The sequence below is a fragment of the Hemitrygon akajei genome, chromosome 14 (genome assembly GCF_048418815.1).
Source record: "Hemitrygon akajei chromosome 14, sHemAka1.3, whole genome shotgun sequence".
Classification (NCBI taxonomy): Eukaryota; Metazoa; Chordata; class Chondrichthyes; order Myliobatiformes; family Dasyatidae; genus Hemitrygon; species Hemitrygon akajei.
The window spans coordinates 20,857,064-20,882,855 of NC_133137.1; the positions used below are offsets into that span (position 1 = coordinate 20,857,064).

At 38.7% G+C, this 25,792-nt stretch overlaps 1 protein-coding gene across 2 annotated transcripts; it reads right to left on the reverse strand.

Annotated features, from left to right (window-relative positions):
• Positions 1-3,001: 3,001 nt before the first annotated feature.
• Positions 3,002-25,775, reverse strand: LOC140738376 (E3 ubiquitin-protein ligase RNF34-like). Of its 2 annotated transcripts, none has more exons than XM_073065602.1 (7): positions 25,383-25,775; positions 15,480-15,698; positions 13,052-13,447; positions 10,420-10,476; positions 4,716-4,929; positions 4,603-4,635; positions 3,002-3,792 (listed from the first exon to the last, which is right to left on the reverse strand). In XM_073065602.1, exons 1-7 carry the CDS (start codon positions 25,434-25,436, stop codon positions 3,608-3,610), a joined length of 1,158 nt encoding a protein of 385 aa, XP_072921703.1. In that variant the 5' UTR covers positions 25,437-25,775; the 3' UTR covers positions 3,002-3,607. The 2 variants fall into 2 exon arrangements, with proteins under 2 accessions (XP_072921703.1, XP_072921704.1); XM_073065603.1 differs by lacking the exon at positions 25,383-25,775 and adding an exon at positions 22,836-23,003.
• Between the last annotated feature and the right edge of the window lie 17 nt (positions 25,776-25,792).

The following is a 25,792-nucleotide window of genomic DNA, read 5'->3' on the forward strand; positions in this document are numbered from 1 at the left end:
ATTTTTATACATATAATGTAAATAAAAGCTTATTAAATACATTTTAGCATTCAGCTTTGTATTGTTCAAACAATCCCCAAACCAAAAACAAAATGGAGTAATGAGGGACAGAGTTCAAATTGGAAGTACTGTAGAACAAGCCAATGGACAAAATTGAGCTGGAATTTCTCTGCTTTGATTTCAACCCTATGACTTGTACCAAGTTTGGATGAGAACAGCTTAAGATGTGAACTTTTCCTTGGTGCTCATCATGAGTAACATTATTTAAAAAGTGTCTCGCCTCACAAGGCTTATTTGGGAAGTCATCAATGAACATCACAACTGATGTTCAATTCAGTTGCAAATCCATAGCTGTGTGCAGCAACACCAACATACTGTCCAGGTACTACGTTGGCACTTGTGGCACAGATATTGCTTGTCCAAATCAGGCAATGAATATCCAACAAGTCAGTCACTCATCAACTCTTAAACTTCAATGGCATCTACATTGCCACGTTTCCTACCATCAATATCCAAGGAGACTAGAAGGTCAACTAAGAGCCACAAAATCTTTTGGCAACAAGTGCAAGTTAAAGATTGGGGTTCCCACATCAAGCAACTGGTCTCCTTTATCCAATTCCTTTACAACAACCATAAGTCATATCACCAGTGTAATGGAATAATACTCTCCATCTGCCTGGATGAATGCACCTCCAATAACAAATATATGATAATGTAATTATTAAACATTCATTTTCTCCACCAAGTTCACAGTATTGCAGTTTTTACCAACTACAAATGTACTACATTAATCAACCTGGCTATTCCAACATCACAAAGGACAAGAACAGTAAATGCACAGGAGTAACCACCAACTGCAATTTCCACTTCAAAGTTGTACACAGGCCTGACTTAGCAATATAATTGCTAGTTCATTATTGGCACTGGGTCTGAATCCTATAACTCACTACCCAACTCTTCTGTTGGGAGTACCTTCAGCAGTTCACGGCAGTGACTCCCTCCCAAGGGAAAATTTGAGATGGACAATATCTTGATCTTAACCCCCCCCCCCCCCCCATACCAAAATTTTTTTTAAAAAGCCAAGGATAAGTCAGGTCCTTGCCACTTCCTAAAATTAGTATGCGTTCAGTTTTTAAACTCTCATACTAGGGGGCATTTACAAATGCAGTAAACCATCCTGCTGCAGAGTCTCAATCCAAAATGTCAGTTTACCTAGCAGTATGTTTTTGCAAGATATTAAAGTATAATAAACCTTACAGCTTAGTGTTTCCTCTTAATTTAAGGTTGGATTGAAAGCAAGATTCTGTAGGTTTCCTTTTGGAAATATGGACTAAAAACAAAATGCTGGAAAAGATCAGAAAATATTCTGTACAAAAATATTGCTGGCATTTGAGGTCAGTGAATTTTCATCCATATCTGGTTCTCTCTCATGTACTCCCAGACCCAAGTATTTAAGAACATAGAACAGTACAACAGAGTCCAGCCATTCAGCCCACCATGTGCCAACCTTTAAATGTACTGTAAGATCAACAGAACCCTTCCCTCCTGCATAGCCCTACATTTTATTTAATTCATGTGCCTATCCTAAATATCCCTGATGTATATACCTCTACCACCCTGGCAGCATGTTCCACACACATACTGTTTATTAAAAAACTACTACTGTCATTCCCCCCTGCCATAATCTCCTCAAAATTATGCACCCTCATATTAGCCATATCTACCTTGGGGAAAATGTCTCTGGCTGTCCACTCTATAATGCCTCTTATCGCCTTGCACACCTCTCAAATTACCTCTCCTCCTCCTCCTCCTCCTCCTCCAATCCAAAGAGAAAAGCCCTAGCTCATTCAGCCTATCCTCATAAGACATGCTCTCAATCCAGGCAGCACCCTGGTAAATCTCTTCTACGCTGTCTCAAAAACCTCCACATCTTTCTTATAACGAGGACAAGAGCTGGACACAATTCTCCAAGTAAGGTCTAACCAGGGTTTTTAAATTTTTTTTTAAAAAGCTGCAACATTACTTCACAGCTCTTGAACTCAATCACACCAAATAACAGGACAACACTCCATATCCCTTCTTTAACTATGCTATCAATTTGCAAAACAACTTTGAGGAGCCTAAAGATGTGGACCCAAGATTTTTGTTCTCCAAACTGCCAAGAATCCTACCATTAATTAATCTTGTTGTCTGCCTTCAAGTTTGATCTTCCAAAAATTGTATCACTTCATACGTCCATATTCAACTCCACCTGCCACTTCTCAGTCCAGCTCTTCATCCTCTCAACGTCCAATGTAACCCACACAATCTTCTACACTACATACACCAACTTTTCCACAAACTTACAAACCCAGTCTTCCATTTCCTCATCCAAGTTATTTATATATGTAAAAAGTTCAAAAAATAGGAATCCCAGAACATAGCCCTGCAGAACACCACTGGTCACTGATTTTATGTAGAATCGACCACCACTCTCTCCCTGCTGTGGTTGAGCTAACTAGGAATCCATGCAGCCAAGTTCCCTGCATCCATTGCCTCATGACTTTCTGAATGAGCCTACACGGAGGAAATCTTTTGACCGTACCAAAATTCATATACACGACATCCGCTGCACTACCTTCAATTTGTTCCGTCACTACTATAACCTACTCCTCACAAAGCCATGCCTAATATCCCTAATCAGACAATGCTGCTCCAAATACTCATAAATCCTCTATCTCCAAGAGTTTGCCCACTACTGATATAAGACTCACTGGTCTAAAATCCCCAGTTATCCCTGTAACCTTTCTTGAGCAAAGGCATTCCTAGCATTTTCTGTTTTCATTCATGATTTTAAAGTTGTGGAATCCAAACACATTCAGACTTGTGCAGTGGCACCCATCGTTCAGCACATGCTGGTCTTCTAGCAGTTCTACATAAAATCAGATACACAGAAGCAATGTTGCAAATAATTCTGTTATTACAGTTCTGGCTAAAATTTACTGATGGAAATACTACTCCATTAAATTAAATTCTTTATTTGTCAAATTGCATACATGAATTTCAAAAACATACAAAATATACAAAGCAAAATGAAAAAAACTATAACAAGGCAGTTGGCAGGCAATGACACAAGATTGCTCAATTTTCTTTCTATTCAAACTTCATTGTAGACAGGCTGGGCACTACAAAATACTCCATTCATATCCAGCACACACACTCAATTAGTAACAGCTTACCAGTACTCCACACCACATGATAATCCATTAAATGTTAAAAGTTTAATGAGACTTATAAAAGTGATAGGAAAAGTTTAAAATAGACTTTGCACTTTTTTTCCAGCATATTCTTGATTTAGTCTGGCTCCGAGTAACTTTAAGTAGGCTTAAGTTATTTGCATTTTTTTGCATCTTAACATATGTTGTGTTTTTTTTACACTGATTTAAGGCTTCAGAAATAAGCAATGATAAATGTTAGTAAATTGAAAGAAATTCTATTCTTCTACACCATTTAACATAGCCAAAATTATTGTCATTAATACAGTCAAGAATAATGTTCTTGGTGAATTTAATGTATCTTAACAAGAAAACTTTAATTTCAATCTTCTTTCTATCAAACACAACCAAAATTAAGACTTAAAAACGTGCACCGCCCGCACAACATACTGTCGACAGATGGGGCATTCATTCATGCGCTTTCCACATTTAGTGCAGGTAACCATGTGACCACACTCCAGCAGAACACAGTCTATCACGGCATCCATACAGATCCTGCACAGATTCTCATCACTCCCTAGCTGCATCTTTTCTTCAACTGAAAAGTAAACAGACGAAAGATTACCATGGAAAGCATAAACAATACAGAAAGCACAAATTGATGTTGGTTTCACAATTTATAGCAGCATAACTTCCACGTCTCACTATAGATGTACTGTGTTATCTTGATACATTTAGCCTTAAGTCATTCAAGCCCAAGCATTTACTGTACTGGCATGCAATTTCACAAATTTATCAACAATATGGAAATTAATTACTTCAATGGTTCAAATCCAACTACGCAAATCCAGTATTTACAAAAACTTCAATTCTCCAGGGAAGATTATGCAAGTTAGCTAAATTTATAAGTTTGATATCTGGAATATCAGTTGTTAAATGTACCTACTTAAAACAAAAACAAAATAACTGAAATCTCAATGCATATGAAAATTTTTATAAATAAAAATTAACTTGCATTGAAAATTTCCACATTTTTCCCCTCAGTATCTATGAACCCATGGAGACTCTTGATCGTTCTGTCAGTGCAACAGCTCAAAACTCCAGGAAATCATTGTCTCCAGAGTATAGCCTGATTTCCTGGCATGTCAGAGCTCCACTAAAACTAACAATGGAAAATGTGGCTATTTCCTCATAACGAGCGACACTTCATTTTTTGATGATATCATGGACGTTGACTTATACAGAGATCCTGGGATTAAGGAAAAATTCAACCAGGATCTCATGACATAAGAATAGTTACATTTTTAAAATGTTAAAATTCAGAATGTACTTTTATATTAATTTGTAAGTACCCCCGATTAAAATATTAGAAAATAACTGATTTATAGATGCCAAAAATACTACTTGCCGGTAACTTCAGCTTGATTATTTCCATCTTCCACTGCAACAAAAAAATTAGAAAGTCACATTTTGAATTGTTAATAGGTTTACAAAAATATTTTGCAAAATTTACAAACTTACAATATTTGCGATTTTCTTCCATTTCTTTGAATAACCTGATCACTCTTTCCACCAATTCCCATTTTTCACAACAGCCTGAATAACTGACAAAGTTGCGAGCCAGTATTTCCTTCAGCTGACGAACTGTCAATGCTTCAACCTCATCAGTACTGGATAGATCTGATAGTGAGACTCGTGTATTTTTAGGTTGATTGTTGTCACTTGTCCTATATGCCTGCAACAAAAATAGTGTAGAATCACAATCAGGTTTAATATCACTGGTATTTGTTTTGAAATTTGTTGTTCTGCAGCAACAGCACAGTTCAATACGTAATAAAAACTACAAATTACAAGAAAACAAGATATTAAAAATAAATGAGCACAAAAAACAAAAGTGAGGTGTTGTACATGGATTCATTGGCCATTCAGAAATCTAATAGCAGAGGAGAAGTTGTTCCTAAAACATTGAGTGTGCATCTTCGGGAGCTCCTGTAATTCCTCCTTGATGGTAGCAGTGAGAAAAGGGCATGCCCTTTGTGATGGGGCTCGTTAATGTTGGATGCCACCTTTTTGAGGCATTGCTTTTTGAAGATGTCCTCGATGCAGGTGCCCATGATGGAGATGGCTAAATTTGCAGATTTTTCTCATCCTGTGCAGTGGCCCTTCCGTACCAGATGGTGATGCAACCAGTCAGATTGTTTTCCATGGTACATCAATAGAAATTTGCTAGTGTGCTTGGTGACATACCAAGTCTTCTCAAACTCCTAATGAAATATAGCCCCTGTCATGCCTTCTTTGTATTGTATCAATATGTTAGGCTCAGGACAGATCTTCAGAGATGTTGACACCCAGGAACTTTAAACTGCTCACCCTTTCTACTGCTAATCCCTCAAAGAGGACTGGTGTGTATTACCTCGACTTCCCCTTCCCGAAGTCCACAATCAATTCCTTCATCTCACAGACAATGAGTGCAAGGTTGTTGTTGCGACATCACACAACCAGCTGATCTATCTCAATCCTGTACGCCTCTTCATCACCATCTGAAATTACTCCAACAATAGCTGTATTATTGCAGGAGAGTTGATTGTCAGCAATGGGATGTTATTTCTGATTTGCACTGACTATGGTCTGATGAGCAAGTCAAGGATCCAGTTGCAGAAAGAGGAACAGAGGCCTAGGTTTTGCAGCTTGATTAATAATGAAGCTATGATGGCATTGAATGCCGAGCTACAAGCAATAAACAGAAGTCTGAAGTAGGTGTTTCTATTGTCCAGGAACTGGAAGCTGCTCATCTTTCCACTGCTAACTGGTGTGTGTTATCCCAACTTTGCCTTTCTGAAACCCACAATTAATTCCTTGGTTTTGCTGATGTTGAGTGCAAGATTGCTGCAGCAACACCACCCAACCTATCTCACTTCTACCACACATACAACTGGGAAGACTAATGGAATATTGAAACGGGCATGGAGTATCAAAGTAAGGTTTTGACCCCAGCCAGTGTACTGCAAATGGTTTTGAGTCACCATATTTGAGGAATGACATGTTTGTATTTATTCACTAGGTTGATGCATGAAGAAAGATTGCCCAAAACTCACTGCATTATAGAAGGAGACATGATCTTATGAAACAAAATTCTTGGGGGAGGGGGTGAGAATGGATACTTCGTAAGGGTATTGCAAAAGTGGGGGCACTATTTCTGAATAAGATTTGCACATTTCAGACATAACTGAGGAGAAATTTATTTCTTCAAGGTATTGCGAATCTTTGGAAATCTCTTATCACCAAAATCAGACACTTAATATATTATGACAAATTTGTATAAAAATACTATGATAAACTTTTAAACTACAAGGGAGTCAAGAGATAAGTAAAGAGTAGAAAAACTATGTTGAAAATAAGACTAAATCAATCTTCTGAATCAGTCAGTGATGAATCTGTGGAATTTGTTGTTACAGACAGCTGTTGAGGCCAAGTCATTGGGTATATTTAAGGCAAGTTGACAATTTTTTTAAAAAACATTTTCCTTTGCCGTTCTCAATTTTACATATTGGAGGCTCTATAGTTAACAAACTTAACTGGAGTTGAAAATATGACTTCAAGTCAACCAACTCAAAAAAAAAATTCAGCAATGTACCTCAAAAAACAGATCTTAAAAAACTCATCAATTTTCAATGAGGAAACTTAAAATTAGGCCTCCTTTGGGCTCTGGGGGTCTCCACTGGCGGTTTTCAGAAGTGAACATCCAAAGTGTAATGCTAATCCTAACTTACATGTAAGATTTCAGATTTCTAGGTTATTTCATTACTGAGCTATGCATGCGACAGATGATATACACGTAACTCATGCGGAGTTCATACAGTAATTTTCCATAACATGAAGCTGTGTCATTGTGTAGCAAATGAGAGTTGAAAAGACAAAACTTTTTCTCTCACCCACCTCCCTCCCCCTCCCCAACACAGAATGAAAGATTTGCTCATGAAATATATTTCTCAGATTTTTGGAGTGAATTTGGGAAAATGGCAAGGGCAAACTTCCATTACCTGAACAGCATTAATGACAGGGGTGCTGTATCCTTTCAATTAGAGTAACAGACACTTAATTGAAACACATTTATCACTCTGCTTACAACCAAAAATATTCAATAAAGATATAGATGTAGAAAAATTTATAGGTAACAATTTCTACCTTGAAGTGTTAAAAACCCATCTTCACTTCCTTACCTACTTTTTTAACATTAGAACTAAAAGTATTTATTTCAATGAATCCATCTTCTCCCAGAAAAAGGGGATCCCAAGAGATGCATGTTTCACACATTAATAATGCTGCAGTCCTTTTTGGGAGATAAAAGATTAGCATTCCTCTTTCTAATCTTAGTAACTTGGTTGAACCAAATCTGGCAAGGATATCACTGTATTGTACTGCTCTAAAGGTAATTCATGACAGATAAATGAAACTGCAAAGATCAATTGAAAGAATATTAAACAGGTAAAATCCTGAGGGAATATACTATGGTGAGTAAACATGTGAAGAACCCTGTCACAGTACTGAAGATCAACACTTCAAAACTAAGCATGCACCAGCCAAGCTTCAGTAATAGTTACAACATTGAAAATAACTTAGATTTGTCCTGTTCACAAAATCCAAGTTATGTCCTTCACGAGGAAATCTGCAGATGCTGGAAATTCAAGCTACACACACAAAATGCTGGTGGAACGCAGCAAGCCAGGCAGCATCTATATCAGCATCTATAGATGCTGCCTGGCCTTCTGCATTCCACCAGAGTTATGTCCTTTCCATCCACCTCTCAAATTGATGAAAGATGTCATCAACTATGCTAGTTGGTGGCATTTACACCCTCATTAACCTGTTCGCCCATCCCAGTTTGAGATATACCAGCACCACTGTCTAGGGACTGCTTCGTGGCCCAAAAAACTGAATTCCAAAAAGCAGGAGAGAGTGACTGCCTTTGAAGATAGCATCAAACTGTACTAGCAAAATGAAGTCAACAAGTATCAAGGTACAAAAATGATTGTGATTAACTTAATGCATTAGGTTAAGTGCAGTTGCATAGATATACGGTAGTTGTTTTGTCAGTCACAAAAGATTTCACTCTTTTGCTCAAAATAACGTTTAGTGGTGAACCACAAGGATTCAAGAAAAACCTTATTCCTGATTGTTTCAAGGACCTGCCAACAAACTTAGAGGTTGCACTCTTCGTTAACCAGTCAGGAGAGTTCTTTGGTCAAGCTTTGATCCAATTTCTTATGTTTCCTGGGATCTTGGAGCAACAGAGTGGTACATGGCTTGGAAGCGTTGTATTAGAAGGCTCCTGAAAAGCATATTGGATCTTACCAGCTAATGATGAATTCAGTGGCAATCAGCACCCATCATAGTTCTTGTGATGTCAGTTCCCAACCCAACATGTTGAGAAATTAGGGCGGTGCAGTGTTTTGAACTTTGGCATTTCCAGATCTTTTGACATCCAATCGCAAAAAACAATTTAGTACATTTGGCAAGGAAACACCCACTGGAATTAGCCTTTTCTACTCCCTCTTTACCACCACTACTATTCAGAGGTAGAACCACACCAACTCTTCCATTAAAAGCATAGAACTATACTACACTCAAATGCTGACCAGGTTCCTAACTGAGTAACTCCTATTAAGTCCCAAGAAGAAGGATCCATTTGATAAGGATCATAATGAGGACTGAGACTGACACAAAAGAGCTTTTATTTATTCTTCCTCAGCACTAAGTGTTGAAGCACTGACAACCTTGGTAACTTATTAGTCAACTTGAGTCTGAGTCATGAAACAACCAGTAACTTTAGTTGGTAGTTCCAACATCCAAATCTTTATAATGATTAAAAACATTACTGTGAAAGTGCTTCTTATGTTTATACTGCTTTCTAATAGAAAATGTAGCTTCTGCTCCTTTTAGTCATTGTTCCTCCCTGGTCTACCTTATTTCTCATGCTGTGATGTTGATGGAATGCCACTGCAAGCTCTTATGCAGGGGTTCTCTGGGGTCCATGGAAACTCTCCTTAATGGTATTGTCTATTGCATAAAAAAAAAGGTTGGGAACTTCTGCTCTTATGCATCAATTGCTGACCTACATTCCAATATTTGTGCATTAAAGACTGCATATCTGATTTTTGTGTTTTGAACTGCAGTTTAGGGATGTTTCTGAGATTAGTCAGTCAGCTGGGTTAAGTGAGACAGCCAACATCACAAGTGAAGGATACGTACAGTCGCAATCTTTCTCACCTTATTTTCTTTTAGCTATCTTGTCCTACATTGGCAACCTGCCAGAATTGCCTCCAAATACTAAAAGGGATAAGAAACATTTTCAACTTTGCCTGTCTTCATATCACAAGGACATTAATCATTAACTCTAACCAAGCCAATGTTTGTACTATAATAATAATCATAAAGGAACCTGTGCAGATGACTTAGCCTCTTAAAATGCACATAGATATCAGATTTATCATTAATAGCAAGAAAATAAAATCATTAAATCAACCAGGACCTGATCAGCCTATGCCACCATCATCCATCTAGCTTGATACAGAAGAAAACAGTATTTGTCCTACCTGGATAGTCTTCTTGTCCAGAAATCAAATACTGACAAAGCTATCCTGCATAAAGTCAGATGTGCAAATTCTGCCTATGGGAAGCGAATGCACCACATTTTCAATAATCATGATCTCCAAACTACAATTAAGTTCTGGGCACAATGTTATGACCACATCAACACTTCTTAATAAATTCAAAGTGGTTTTTGAATCAAGACCTTGGAACAATATATCAATGCTGCCTCTGACAATCAGAATCACACAGAAGGACCACATAAATGCCCATTTTTTTGTCCAAAGAATACTCATATTGACACCATGGTTCTTTAACATCTGTTCCACTGAGCCAGTAATTGTGCACATATATCAAATGAGACCATTTACAAACAAGTTCTATGCAAGGTTAATCAAGACAAAAAGAACCTCAGAAGCCAAAAGCAGCATTACAGAGATACTTTGAAAATAATAAAGAATAGTTACTAAATAATATTGAAATTTAGTAGATTCAAATAATGCAGAAAATACACAGGGATCCTCAGAATCTGGAGAAATTTAGCTTCTCAGGGATTTTCACCTAAGCTACATACATATCATGCTTCAATCAACAGTCTTTAGAGCATGGTCACTGATGCAAAATCCAAATCTATTACCTGATTTTGTTCTGCTTCAGATCTTCTATCCCTTTGAAATGATGCTTCTTCTCTCCCCTGTTAAGACATGAATGAGAAGTTAAATATATATCTACAATGCATACATTACAGAAGTTCTACAAGATTGTTCCAGAGAAGTTAATGATTGTATCCCATTTGATTATTTCTAAGAATTATTTTATAATATGCTAGTGGCATCAGCACCAGACTTCGAGGTGAGTGCTCCTGAGTTTAAATCCAGCAGGCTCCTTGCACACTTTCCATCCGTGCTGGGTTGAGCGTCCAGCAAGCAATTTGGCATCATAAAAAAAACAGACAAAATGCTAAAGAAAAGCAAGGTTGCCACCCGATGCACCACAGGCCACGGAGAGGAATAACAAATTCTATAACCGGAAAGTAATGTCACCAAAGCTAAACTGTGGCAAATAAGACTAGACTAGCTTGAGGATACAGACTGCACAACACAAATGTTACAACTCTAAAGTAGACCAAAACAAGATTCAGGATTTATAAAAAGAAACTTTATCAATACTATGAAGTAGAAAGAGATGAGCGTCCAGTCATCAATGATGCCTTGAATGGAAAGGAGCCTTCACCAGAATTAGGTTTATTATCACTGTCCTATTAGATGCAAATTTTGTCATTTCGCAGTACAATGCAAAGGCACAAAATTACTAAAATTACGAATACATAAGTAATGCAAAATAAAAAGGATCAAGGCAGTGCTCATGGACCATACAGATTAAACAGTATAAATATGAGATCAGAGCCCATTTAACTACCAGACTTAAGTTGTGCACAGTAAAACACAGGACACGTTTATCTAACATCCTGAGTTCTTCCAATCTCAAAAATCGTTAATTAAAATAGAACAATAATTTGTTTGCATCAAACCTTATTTTTGGAAAAAAGATGGAACAAATTTTGTAAAATGAATGAGAATTTATATACAGTAATAAAGCAGAACAAAGAAACAATGAAAAATCAGGATACACCAGGGAACAGGGAAGACAGACATCTTCTATTCTCCTATTTTACAGTATTTTCAATCTCTGCCATAGTTTATGAAAAAGAATGTTACCTTGAAGATCATAGGTGCAGAGGAGATATACAAGGATGTTGCCTGGATTGGGGAGCATGCCTTATGAGAATAGGTTGAGTGAACTCGCCCTTTTCTCCTTGGAGCAAAGGAGGATGAGAGGTGACCTGATAGAGGTGCACAAGATAATGAGAGGCATTGATCGTGTGGATAGTCAAGAGTCTTTTTCCAAGGGTTGAAATGGTTGACACAAGAGGACACAGGTTTAAGGTGCTGGGGAGTAGGTACAGAGGAGATGTCAGGGGTAAGTTTTTTTTTCCCCAGAGAGTGGTGAGTGCATGGAATGGGCTGTCAGCAACAGTGGTGGAGGCAGATACGATAGGGTCTTTTAAGAGGCTTTTAGATAGGTACATGGAGCTTAGTAAAATAGAGAGCTATAGGAAGCCTAGAAAATTCTAAGGTAGGGACATGTTCAGCACAATTTTGTGGGCTGAAGGGCCTTTATTGTGCTGTAGGTTTTCTATGTTTTCTAACAAATAACCCCACAAGTTTCAGCTACAAATAAAGTTATTTGTGAAATAAAATGGTAATTAAATGCTTATGCTTCTGTGTTTACATGGGAAGGAAAATTGTAAAGAATGCTGCCCATGACTTTTCTTATAAAATCTGCTGTTCAAATTATAGTTTGTTTACATTTCCAGGTTCTGAAAAAGATTAACCTGTAAATTCAGTGAGTTTAGAGATTGATAAAGATCCAAGCACTCCAGACCAACGCTCCAGTCAGCCTGCAGACTAGATTCTGGCCCTGGCCTCACTCTGAACATGCACTCTAGACTCCCAGTTCACATTTCAGATTAATGAGACAGCCAGACAGCAAATAATCAGAACTTTCAAACAATTGGATGCCACATTATCAATGTTTTACCATACATAACATTTACCATTCACCAGAAGGACCACACAGATGCACAGGGTTACAGACTCAACCAGCTCCATCACAAGCACAACCCTCCTCCCCACAAGAACAGCTTCAAGAGGCAGTGCATCAGGGTGACATCCATCATTAAAGAGCTTCACCATCCCAGACATGATCTCTATGTGATACTACCACCAGGGAGGTGGTACAGGAGCCTGAAGACCCATACACAATGATTTATAAATGGTTTCCTGCCATCACCTTTCAGAACAGTCCATTGACACTACCTCATTATTACTTTTTCTGCACTATTATTTTCATAGTTTATAGATATTTATATCTTGGTACTGTACTGCTGCCCTAAAGAATAAATTCATGTCATGTCAATGACAATACATCCGATTCTGATTATTCATCACATGACTTAGCAACATCCAAAATGGCAGTAAGGGATGAATAATAACTGCTGTACATTAGTGTCATGCACAGCCCTCGGAAATGTGCTTTAAATTGATCAAGAATAAAATTAATGGGGAAAACGCTAAATTAAAAAACAGATGGATGCTTAAATATCACCCAATTTCAGCAAACTAAAACATTTTTAAAAGAACAAAAAGCACATTCTCAAAGTTGTTTCTTTGTCAAGTTAATTGTGGGAAAGAAAAGCAATGAAATACCTGGTGCATTCTTGATGTCCCTGAGCTTGGTCTTTGACTGGACAAAATCCCCTGAGAAGGTGGTGCTGCAGAGGCTGAGGTGGCAGTAGTAGTGGCAGTATAAAATTGCGAACCCTGTGATCTCTGCGAGCGTACACTCTCTGTGTCTGCACCATCAGCACCTGATCTACGGTGGCTCAATACAAGCTGCACCAAATCCTCCTTCTCGCAACAAGTATCTATGGGTATGTTTCTCAAGTTAAGGTACTGACGTAGATCCTTCACCTTTAACTTCATCAGCTCATCATGTTGAAAAGAAGTTTGTTGTAGCAATTCACATGTACAACATCTCCGTAGATTTTCTTGCATCACTGAACAAAATGTACAGAAATTTCTCTTGCAATCCTTACATGTATACTAGTGAAGAAAAAAAATGCTATTAGGCAGTATATATAACCAGCAGACTTGGTGAAATAAGTTCATTGCTATTTAAAACCAAATTTTTCCTTCATTAAGATGAAGAGAAAATTCAACAGTGAAGCTCAAAAATTAGACAGATTTCCTACAGGGGTAAAGAAAAAAAAATCCTCATCAATAAGAATCCAGGAAGTTAATGGGGATATAGGGTGAATAAAGTGACATTAGCACAGATGCATTTGTTGGGATGAAATGCCCGTTTCTATGATTTAAAAGTAATTTATCCAGTTAGTAAATATTGAAATGTCCACTGACCAATAAGTTATCTATTCTATAAAAGTACATTATCCCCACATACAATGCATTGTATTCGATGATATATATGATTAAATGACAAGATATCTTTTTAAATGATTTTGAAATACTTCAAATGCCAATTTCTCTGAACAATAAATCCATATTCCTTAAATTAGATTTTTTTTAACTATGTACACAAGGCACAGAGCCTTGAAAAAGTGTTCAGCCCCACCACTATTTACACATCTTATTGTCTTTATCTAAAAATATATTGAAGTGGGATTTTTTTGAGCTAATCTACAAAATAGTTCATCATGTCAAATCATAAGAAAAATTCCACAACCTGTCAACAATTTACTAAAAATTAAAAAACAAAATTGAGAGGCTGAAAAAGTATTCATCCCCTTTGTAATTACTATGCTAACTTTCCTCCTGAACAATATATTACCTTACCAACTTACCCAATTCATTGATGTAGAAAATTAGATGTAAAAATTTTCAGTGAATTCACAAGAGTAAATAACCCCTCTCTGCAAGGTCTAACAGTATGGTAGATTTTCAATAGACCAAACTAAATCAAGGTCAAAAGAGCATTCAAGACAAGACAGGGAAATTATAATAGAGAAACATAAATCTGGGGAGGCCTTGCACACAAAGGGTGTTTATGGAAGAGTGGCAAAGCAGCAGCAGCCCTGGCTAAAAAAAAACATCCTTGCCTGTAAAGACTTGGCAAAGCATCCAGTTTGAGATGACTTCAGTTCACATTGCAAAAATGTCAGGTTGTACAGGCAGTTCAAAAGCTCAACTCCAACAAGGAAGTTACAGGCTATTGTCTGCAGTGATTGTTTACCAGAACATCTGTGATTAATAAAATATTTACATGTTTTCTTTGTTTTATTTGTGAGTTGAGCTTTAGAAACACCTGTACGACATGGGATTTTTGCAGTGTGAACTGAAGTCTCTACTGGACAGGATGATTACAATGAAGTACGTACAGGCCAAATTGAGGCCACGGTGCCTGGGCTGGAGAGAAGGGAATGAGCCAAAGCATGGCCATTGCTGGAGTGTCCTTGGAGGTAGGTTGATGCACCAGAACCGAGGCAAACAAAGGAAAGGTGGAGTCAAGGTGGAGCCCGGGCCGGAGAGTGAAGAAAAACCCAAGGTTTGATTGATTTAAGCGCCGAGCTGAATTGAAAAGGTCAGGTACAGGCTGAATTGGGTGGCTGGGCTCGTGTCAGAGGGCATATCAAAGTAATAGGACAAGGGTTTGAAAGCAAGGAAAGATCTGAGGTTTGGACAATTTAAGAGCCAGGCCAGATTGAAAAGATCAGGGTGTCAGGGCTGGAGGTGAGGGATGGGCCGGTTCAGCTTGCTGCTCTACAAGGTTTACTTGTTTCTGCACTGTACTTCAGCTCACAGCTCCACGTGGTTTACTCATCTCTGCACTGAGCTGATGCTGTGGCCTGCAACTAACAGGCTTCTGAATCAGCTGTGGTATCACTTTTATGAACTTCAGTTCTGAATGCTATTTGCTTACTTTTATTGTTTGCATAATTTGAAACCATTTAGACATTAAAGTAGGTCATATACAGTTGGCATAGATCACAGCATTATTTATTGTATACTACTCACATATGGCCTTATATCCAACTTTATACTCAAACCTTATGCTTTCTCTGATTTAGTGCAAGAATACTACATTATGCCCAAGATATAAAAATATTACCCAATATACCTTCTTCCTATAACGAGTAAATGGCTGACCACAATCTTCGCAGACTAGATCTGGAACTTCAGTCGATGGGGATGGGTATGAGGAATACCCTGTGCTGTGGGCAAATCTGAATGGACCTGCACCTCCACCAAAAGCAGGCTGCTGGCCGCGCACAGTTCCAGTACCCATTACTTCATTTAGTAAACCACAACATGAAGCCCACATCGATGTGGCCCCAGCCTACGAAAACAGAAAAAGAATCATACTTTACTTAAGTACATTGCTTGCCTTAGAACATAGCTAACAACATACTGTTCAGCAAAATCTATAGTTCAAAAACCTCAAAATTAGACACATTAATTAGATGATATCAGAAATAAAGAAAGCACAAGATGTGAAGCATGGAAATGTATGACATATAATTCACTTAATCTGGAAACTTTAGGAACTGGACTAAGAAAAATAAATGTAGTAAAAAAGCAAATCAAAATTTGCAACTTAAGGTTGTTCAATTTTTCCCTCTTTTACAATGACATACTTTTGCTTCCAGAATAGTCAATGTAGTAAAACTCCAATAATAGAGCACCAATGGAACCTTGGATTTTCTAGACTATTAGATGTTACTCCTAGTAATACTGAAACTTAGTTATAATTTCTTTGTGTTACAGTAATATAAATTTTGCAGCAAGCTAGGCAGCTTAAAAGGGATTGGGAAATACACACTCAAATCTAGGTTTCAGCTGCAATCCGACTTTCTAAGCCCTATTTCAGACCCCAATCTTAACTTTGGCCACACATCCAATCCAGTCTAAACCCCACCTGGCAGCACTCCAGGCCCCCAGCTTTCTCTGTACATCTCATTTGCACTCTGAACCCTTTCCCCAAAGCTCACATTCTGGACCAGATCCTGAACAATAAGGATCTCTGAATAATCATACGCCAGGTTATTGGAGTGTTGAACAGTCATCTAGAAAACATTGATTTGTAATGCACAATATTGACCATTCTTTTATAGTCATACTTCAGGGAACAGGCTCTTTAGCCGAATTGATCCATGCTGACCAAGACTGCCATCTAAATTAGTCCCATTTCCCCGTGTTTAGCCCGTATCCCTCTCAACCTTTCCTATTCATCAACTGTCCATGCTCCTTTTAAATGTTGCTAATGTACCTACCTCAGCCATCCTGTGGCAGCTTATTCCAAATATCAATATCCTCTGGGTGAAAGAGTTGTCACTTAGGTTCCCATTAAATCTCTCTTATCTCATCCTAAGCCCATGCCCACTAGGTCTCAATTTCCCAACCTGGGGAAAAAAAAACACTCTGCACATTAACCTCTGTTACTCATGATTTTTGTTTCACCTCTGTAACACAACCCGTCATTCTCTTGTGCTCAAACAAGAACAGCCCCAATCTCCTCAATCTCTCTCATAACTCAGCCCTTGAGTCCCGGTGACATCTTCATGACTCACCTCTGTACTCTTTCCAGCCTCATGGTATCTCTTTCCTACATCAGTGATCAAAACTGAATATAGTATTCCAGTTCAGCTCCACCAATATACAACTGCAACTTACATCCCAGCTTCTATATTCAATGCCTTGAATGAAAGCTAACATTGATTTTAGAAGTACCATTGAGAGTATCCTGACCAGCTGGATCACTGTCTGGTAAGGGAATTGAAAAGGCATCTGACCGCACGTCCCCAAAAAGGACTGCGAGGACTGCTGAGAGGATCAGCTGGGTTTCTCTTTCACCTATTAGAGATATTGATCAGGAGCGCTGCATACACAGGGCCTTAGCATTGTCAATTATCTTTCCCATCCGTCCAACAGACTCTTTGACCCCACCCCCAACCATCAGGCAGGAGGTATTATAGCATTAGGACAAGAATTGTCCAGGCCATAAGACTGCCAAACAATCTGCCACAACCCAAGTCTCAACACGTGATGTGCCTGTAATGTTATACTATTCACTTATTAACTTGTATCGTCTATGCACCTTATTATTTGTTAATTGATTGTGGTAATATTACTTTATGTGTTATGTGTGTAAGTTATATGGACACTGTTTTGTACCTTGGTGCAGAGGAATTTTATCTCGTTTGGCAGTGTATATGTATGGTTGAATGTCAATAAACTTCAACTTGAACTTCATGTCTTCACTACACTGTCTACTGCAACAGCATCTCAGAGAATTATCTACTTGCATTCCTCAATCTCTCCATTCTACAATACTCTGCAAGGTCCTACATTTGACTGTCAAAGTATTACCCTGATTTGTTGCCTTTCCAAAAGCAACACCCTGCACTTATCTAAAGTAAATTCCATTTGGAATTCCTCAGCCCACTTACTCATCTGATCCAATCCACATAACCATCTTTATTTTCTATGATACCACCTATTTTAGATGTCATCTGCAGACTTACTAACCATGCATTCTATATTCTCACCCAACTCATTAATATACAAGACAAATGGCAATGGGCCCAACACCTAGGAAACAGCACTAGTCACAAGCCTCCAGTCCAACAGACAACCTTCCCCCATCAACTTCTGCTTCTACCATCAAGCCAGCCATGTCTCCAGTTAGCAAGCTCTCCCTGGATCCCTTACAAGTTAACTTTCCATATTAGCCTACCCTGTGGAATCTTATCACAGGCCTTACTGAAGTCCATATCTACCATATAACAATTACAGCATGGAAACAGGCCATCTCGGCCCTTCTAGTCCATGCCAAATGCTTACTCTCACCTAGTCCCATCTTGCCCTCATTGGATATTATTTTTTTTTAAAACAATCAAATTCATGAGACATGATCTGCCACACACATCTGCTAATCAGTCACTGCTTTTCTAAATGCTTATCTCTCAGCATACCATGCTGTAATTTTCCCACCACTGCTGTTAGATTCACCAATCTGCAGCTGCCTGGCTTGTCCTTGCAGCCATTCGTAAATAAAGATATGATATCAGTTGCTCTTTAACCTTCTGGTATTTTACCCAAGGCTAAAGAAAATGCAGACATCTCTGAAATAACCCTACAATTTCAACTGCAACTTCCCTGTCCTAGGAAACATTTGATCAAGCTATGGTTATTTATCCTAAACACAGATGCTGGAAATCTTGAGTAAGATGCACAACATTCTGGAGGAACTCAGGAAGTCACGCAGCATCTATGGAGCAGAGAAAATGTAACATTTCAGGCTGACACCCTTCATCAGTACTGGAAAGGGAGAGAGCAGAACCCAAAATAAGGTAGGGTGGAAAAACATGTACAAGCTGGCAGGTGATAGATGAACCCAGGAGAAGGGAAAGGTGGGTGGGCGTGGGATGAAGTAAGGAGGTGGGAGGTAATAGGTGAAAGAGATAACCGGTTGGAAAAGGAGTTTAAAAGGAAAGGATGGTGGGCAATGGAAGAAAGGGAAGGAGGAAGGGATTAGGGAGGCTAGAATGGGTAGATAAGGAAAAGGGACATGATGAGAGCGGAACTAGAATGGGGCATAGAGAAAGAGAAAACAAGAGGGGTAGGAGAAATTAATGCAAGTTCACAAAATCTATGACATTTGATGTATTTATCCACCTTTTATGCCTTAAGATTGACAGCATTTCCTCTTTTGCAATATATTCCAATACATCACTATTCATTTTCCATAATTCCTTAGCTTCAGACAGTTCCCATGGTTAAAACAGATAAGCACTATTTATTTAATACTTTTCCCATCTTTACCACAATGATCCTTCCTAGTTACCCTTTTGTTCTTAATATAGCTGTAAAACCTCCTGTACCATATTTGTTAAAACTATCACATAACCTCTTTTTCCCTCCTGTTCCCATTTTGGGTGTAGATCTCTTACTTTCCTCAAAGAATTTGTTTGATTGTGGATGCCTGCACCTAACAGAAACTCTTCTTTCTCCTAACCAGTGCACCAATACCCTCATCATTCAGGGTTTGTTAATCCTGCCAATTTTGCCCTGTCTAGGAGGAACTCCTATATTGTTACAGATTGACAATCTTTTCATTAAAACTATCCAGATCCGATACAAATCTGAAAGACTGACTACCTGAAATTGTCAAATTCAGCACTGAATCCTGGGAGTTGTAACATGCCTAGCCAGGAGTTGAAATGTTACTCTTCAGCTTATTTAGACTTCTTTGGAAGACTGGAAGAAGCCAAAAATTGATTCAAAGGGGAAGTAGGTGAAGAATTAAAGTCCAAGATAATTGGAAGCTTTGGATCACCTTGGTATTCTAAACAAAGCAGTCATACAATCTGCAATCTGTTTCACCAGTTCAAGGGATACAATAATATGTACATCAAATGCATGTGCATAAAACCAACTAGTGAATAAATGCTTGACTTGAAGGAAATGCTTGGCTCCCAGGATAGTGGACAGAGGTAAAAGGTAGACTTTTCATTCCCTGCAGTTGTATGGGAAATGACCACAAGAAGGGAGAGTGCATGTTGATGGAGATCGATTTGTGAACTAGGGAATTACAGAAGGAATAGACCCTTCAGTATTCTGAAAGCTGAACAGCATAAATATATAGTGGTGACAGCATTGAAAGTGTCACATGATCCATTAATTATGGAGTTTGGTTGGGTGGAAGGCAAGGGTGCCCTTTCCTTGCTCTGGATAGAAGGAAAAATCAGGTTCAGGAAGCATGAAGTGGCTGGAGGTATTCAGGGCAATTTCAATTATTAATCATTCTTTTCAAAAATTAGGCAGATTTTCAGGATAGATATTGGGACCTAGTGCTTTCTGGCATTGTATCCAGTATTATACAACTGTATAATTTTAAAGGCAAGTGTACTGGAATATCTAATAACTTTCTTGATTCAGCAAGTGTGCTGGTAGGTTTATTTACTTCAATGTTTCAGTTGTTATCTGGTTTAGAAGCATTTATACTTAATGTATACAAGAAAACTCCACTTTGCTCATAGATGACAAGGCAAAATGACAAGACATAACAACACTTCTTTGAGACTACCATGGATTTTTTTTTCCAAATTGAGAGCTAATCAGCCAGCTGACTTAAAACAGTCTCCTAAAACAGACTCACCAGTGTCAAAAATGAATTTCTTTTGGACTCAAAACAATCCCTGCCATTTAAAAAATGTGACTGAAATGCCAGTAAAGTTCTGCAGTTTATTTTGTCTTTCAAAAGAATTTTTGCTTTGCATATTTTTTAAATACAGAGTAACTTTTTCATAGGCCTAATAACAATACAGTGCTGTCTAGCAATATCTGCTCCATAACATACTGCTTCTGAAAATCCTTCATGCTCTTTCATACTACAAAAAAAGAGAATAAATGTATTGAGTGTGTGTTCATTGAATCTATCAAATAGTCCAAGAAAACAGGAAAGTAATAGTCAAGGATGAAGTGTTATTCAGTCTGTTTTGATTAATACCACATACATGACATCAGATTCCTTCTTCTCCAGCCATTGACCTTTCCACCCACCTGGCTTCACCTATCACCTTCCAGCTAGCCTCCTTCCCCTCTCCCTCCACCTTTTTATTATTCTGGTGTCTTCCCCCTTTCTGAAGAAGGGTCTTGGCCTGAAATGTCAACAGTTTATTTATTTTAATAGATGCTGGCTGATCTGCTGAGTTCCTCCAGCATTTTGGTTGTGTTGCTTTGAACTTCCAGTATCTGCAGAATCTCTTCTGTAGACATTTGAGGCCCACGTCTCGATATTTATTCAATTACCTTCACCTCCCCTTTCAGTTGAAAGATAAAACCATACAGCCATAAGAAAGAGGAGCAGAATTAGTCAATTTGGTCCATTTAGAGTCTGCTCCACCATTTCATCATGGCTGATCCATTTCCCTCTCAGCCCCAATCTCCTGCCTTCTCCCCGTAACCTGCCATGCCCTGACTAATCAAGAGTCTATCAACCTCTGCCTTAAATATACCCAATGACATGGCTTCCACAGATGTGCTCAATGGTGGCGTCGGCTTTACCTGTGATGAACTGGGCTGTATCCACTATCTTGATCCTGCTGAGGATGCTGGTTATCCATCATTAATTATGGAATTTCCCTGTAACTAACATATTACCGTTCCCCTTTTGGACATACTCTAGTTATCCACCCAAAAGCCTTTACACTTATTTTCACAGGCAGCATTCACACAATACCACTAAATAGGTTCCACGTCTGTGGATACTAATTTGCTTCTCACAAGCTCATTTTATTTGCTACATTTGTATTCTGACCTCCCTCTTGTTATGACAAAAAGGTGCAAATTGTCACTCCAGTTTAATTATTTTGAGACATAGATTCAAGATAGACATGTGCTAGAGAAATTCAGTATACTTTACCACCAGGCTAAGTAACATGGGATGTTAAGATCTGATTTCTGACATTATGTATGTGATCAGAAAATAATAGTCAATCCTACTATTTTAAAGCAGTGCTTTGAAATGTTGAAAGCAACTGACACAAAATGACAGTTCATATGAACTAGACAAAAGATAGATTTGTTGTATAAACCAAACATTCTTCTGACCAAATTCCGATCTTTATACTCCGCTTAAAAAAGGTTTCAGTTTAAAATATTCCTAATTAAATCTAATTTCATTTTAGTAGCTTGCTTGGACTGCGAATGACTAATTATTGCGGGCAACAGGTTTAACATTTCCCTTTTACTATTCACAAGAAAAATATCAGCTGTAGTAGACCTGAAAAACCTTCGTAGATCATGGAAGCCGGGGTTGGATCATATCAAAAATGAAATACTGTACATTTAAGGCTATACGTGCCTACATGACGGTCGCCATCATAAAGTTATTCCATTAAAAAAAGACACACACAAGATAGTCAGCATTGTATACATGTCAGAAAACAGGCATTAACATCCCACATTATTTACTCCTCGATCTTCCATTCTCATAAATTTTTTTCCCCTCTCTGGAGTCCAGTGCAGTGAGCAGTTTGAGGGAGAGGCGGAAGAGATGGGGTCCAAGCTGACCAAAGTCCGAGGACGTGAAGTTTTACAATCTCCAGGGATACGTGCGTCCTCTTATAAGACACCAGAGAGAGGAAAAAACACACAAACTCAGGCCTGAAACTGACGGGAAAGAATTCTCCCTCTCCCGCCATCGCTTTGAATAACTTAAGCAGGTACCACACTTCATTTAATCTACATTTCAAAACCGAAGTACAGCCACCCCGCCCACTTATATTTTCCCTGCCCACGGTCGCCAATTCCACAATTAACGGGGATCCGAGGATACGCTGGATCGCCCTCCGATCGACTTCAGGAGCTTCCTTCCATCTGCGCACAGTTGCCCCGCGACGGTGGTTAATGAGCAACACGACCACAGGAAAACGACAAGGCAGCCGCCGCAAAGCGCAAGCAGAACAGGTACCTTCATGACAGTTCTTGTGCCTTAAGGCCCCGACTGAAAGCTACAGCGACATATTATCGGACCCGTCACCGCCGCCGACAGCCCTGCAGGGCGAACTCAAGCTCGGCGTCCGTTACGCGGCCCGTGCTGCCCGCGACGCTCGCTCCAACCGAGTCACGCCTGATTGACCTTCACCGCAGCCAATCGGCAGGCAGAGCTCCAAACCACAGGAAGTGACGTCCGCCGGCTCGCCATTGTTCGGTGGGCGGGGAGAGAAGGCGAGGGTGCCTCGAAAATCTGAGGATGGCGGCGAGCTGTTCTGCTTCGAAGTTAAATTGTCTCATTCCCACCGCTGCCCCTCAGGTCTTCTTCTCCAACCACACTCTTTGCTTGAATCTGGCGCTGACATCGATGTCGAAGAAACGTCATAGTATGGCGGAATTTTAATTAGCATTGTGATGCTATTATTTTAATGATATTTAAAATTCTATTAAAATAATTATTTTAAATTGTACAATATCACGATTAACCATGCAAACTAAACTTTCCAAAAGTTAATTTTATTTGTATTCTAAAATCCATAAGGAATTAGAATTTTAAAATTTAAAAATATTTTTAAAGATTATGTAGTATTGACTTCATAATTAAATTTTCAAATCATTCAAGGATAACATCCTAGGTGCATTATTCAAGATTAGCTTAAGTGAATACGATGAATTCCTTGATTCGTTTGAACACTGCTATACAGTACTGCACTGTGTAGAAGTAGAGGACACTCGACAGTAACTACAACATTTGTCAAAATATGGATAAGCAAAAGTCTTTCAAGCAGTTGTCAGTTTGACAATATTATTGCTGCAAAATAGGTGACAAACCAGAGATTAATTAGGAAGCTATGTCAATGATCAATTTATATGAAATCCTAAATTTTATATGAAATGAGTTTGAGATCATTGAGAGCTTCAAGTTCGCACTTGAACATCACCAATAAATTATGCTGGTCCAACCACACAGACACGAACAACAAATTTCACAACACATGTCAGTGATAGACAGACAGACAGACATACTTTATTGATCCCGAGGGAAATTGGGTTTCTGGGTTTCGTTACAGCTGCACCAACCAAGAATAGTGAAGAAATATAGCAATATAAAACCATAAATAATTAAATAATAATAAGTTAATCATGCCAAGTGGAAATAAGTCCAGGACCAGCCTATTGGCTGATACTATTGGCTTTTCTGGCTATTCTGATACTAGACCAAGAAAGCAAACCAGCACCTCTACTTACTCAGAAGATTAAGGTAATTTAGCAGTCACCATTGATCCTTACCAATTTTTATAAATGCACTATAGAAAAATCTGACAACACTTTTCTCTCCTTTGGAAAAGCATCCAAGGTAAAGACCATCTGACCCTGGACCTTCTCTTTCTCCTCTCTTTCATCAGGCAGTAGATACAAATGCACGGAAATGTGCATCATTGGCTCAAGCTTAGCTTCTATCCCACTGTTATACTACTGATTGGATCTCTTGTACAATAAAGATTAACTCCTGATCTCGCAGTGTACTCTATCATGGACCTTGAACCTTAATGTCTACCTGCTCTGCTCTTTCACATTACATTGTGTTACTTTTTTTCCTTGTACTACTCAATGTTCTGATGTTTTTGAAATAACCTGTGTGGCATGACAAAGTTTTTTTTTGCCGTATCTCAATATATCTAATAACGAATTACTAACTGATCTGTTAACCAAGATCATTCCTCGCCACTGCACTAAACCCTTCTCTTTTTAATAGTGCTATATCACCCACTTTTTCTTTCCTTCCCAAATGTTAAATTCCATATAATATTTAGTTCCACTTATAACTATTAACTGCTCACTTCTGTTGCGCCTGTAGTTGTACTGTATTTTAACCTTTTTTCCCCGGCTCCTTAAGCTTGGCTTGTAGTAAACCTTCTCTCTCCCCGTCCATCCCATCTGTAGATATGGATGACAATACCCTTCTCTTTCATGGTGCCCTGTAGCCATTCAGTGGCATCTTCAAACCTGGAATTGGGAGTCAATATGCCACCCCGACGTTATGTCTAAGGCTACAGAAACACTTTCCACCTAACTCCCGAATACTCAATCATTATTTGCTCTGTCACTCTTCTTTCTTTATGAAAGATTGAGAATAACTCAGACCTCTGGCACTGCCTACCTACTCCATCTAGTCTATCTGCTGATGACTAATACCCTCTCTGCTCAAATTTAAGTTGCGGCGTGATCACTTTAACACATAACTGTGAATGAGCCACAGTGACTGACAATTCAGGCCCAAAATGCTTAAACTTAAGCGACTGCAGCAGAAGATCGTTTCTGCACATGTGGTTGTCTGCAAACATTGGAAGCATGCATTCAACATGACGCAGAAAATGCATTCTATGCAGCCAAGCCGTGCTGCTGTTCCTCGCCACACTAAACAATCTGCAAGCTATAAAAGTGACGAAAACTCACCACCCACTTGCACTTACATAGTTAAACTGAAAGCCAATGTCGAGATTTTCCCGAAGTTCCTACTCACCGGAGCCTCCACTCTGGAGACCACTGCAATCAAAGAACTGCGCCGTAGAAACATCTTATCCTCCCAATTTAAACTGCACAAGTAGCCGTTGGTGAATCAATATCAAACTGCACGGGGTTCAGCTAATTCACTTTTCCTGTGGAGCACCTTTTAGCTGTCATCTCTCTATTGAAACTGCTTGATCAGCTGGCCATTTCCCACAGCTCTTTATTTGCACTTCAGCCTTCCATGCCTTTTTCTCTCACTAAATCCCCACATTAATATATCAACCAGAAATGTCTCTCCCAATTCTGACAGGTTTTTGTATCTCTTGCACATGTGTTGTGTGACCTGCAGAGTGTTTTCAGCGTTTTCTATTGTTCACACTTCCAATATCTCCAATTTTTTTTATTATTAATCTTCAGTAGTAT

Bases quoted from the DNA above. Each gene is read 5' to 3' on its own strand.
- LOC140738376 (XM_073065602.1), bottom strand. From the start codon at position 25,436: ATGTTTCTACGGCGCAGTTCTTTGATTGCAGTGGTCTCCAGAGTGGAG. The intron at 10,477-13,051 runs GTATTTCATTGC...ATGTCTTAACAG, and splicing joins GGACATCAAGAATGCACCAG to GGGAGAGAAGAAGCATCATT. The intron at 3,793-4,602 runs GCAAGTAGTATT...TTTACTTTTCAG, and splicing joins TAATCAAGCTGAAGTTACCG to TTGAAGAAAAGATGCAGCTA.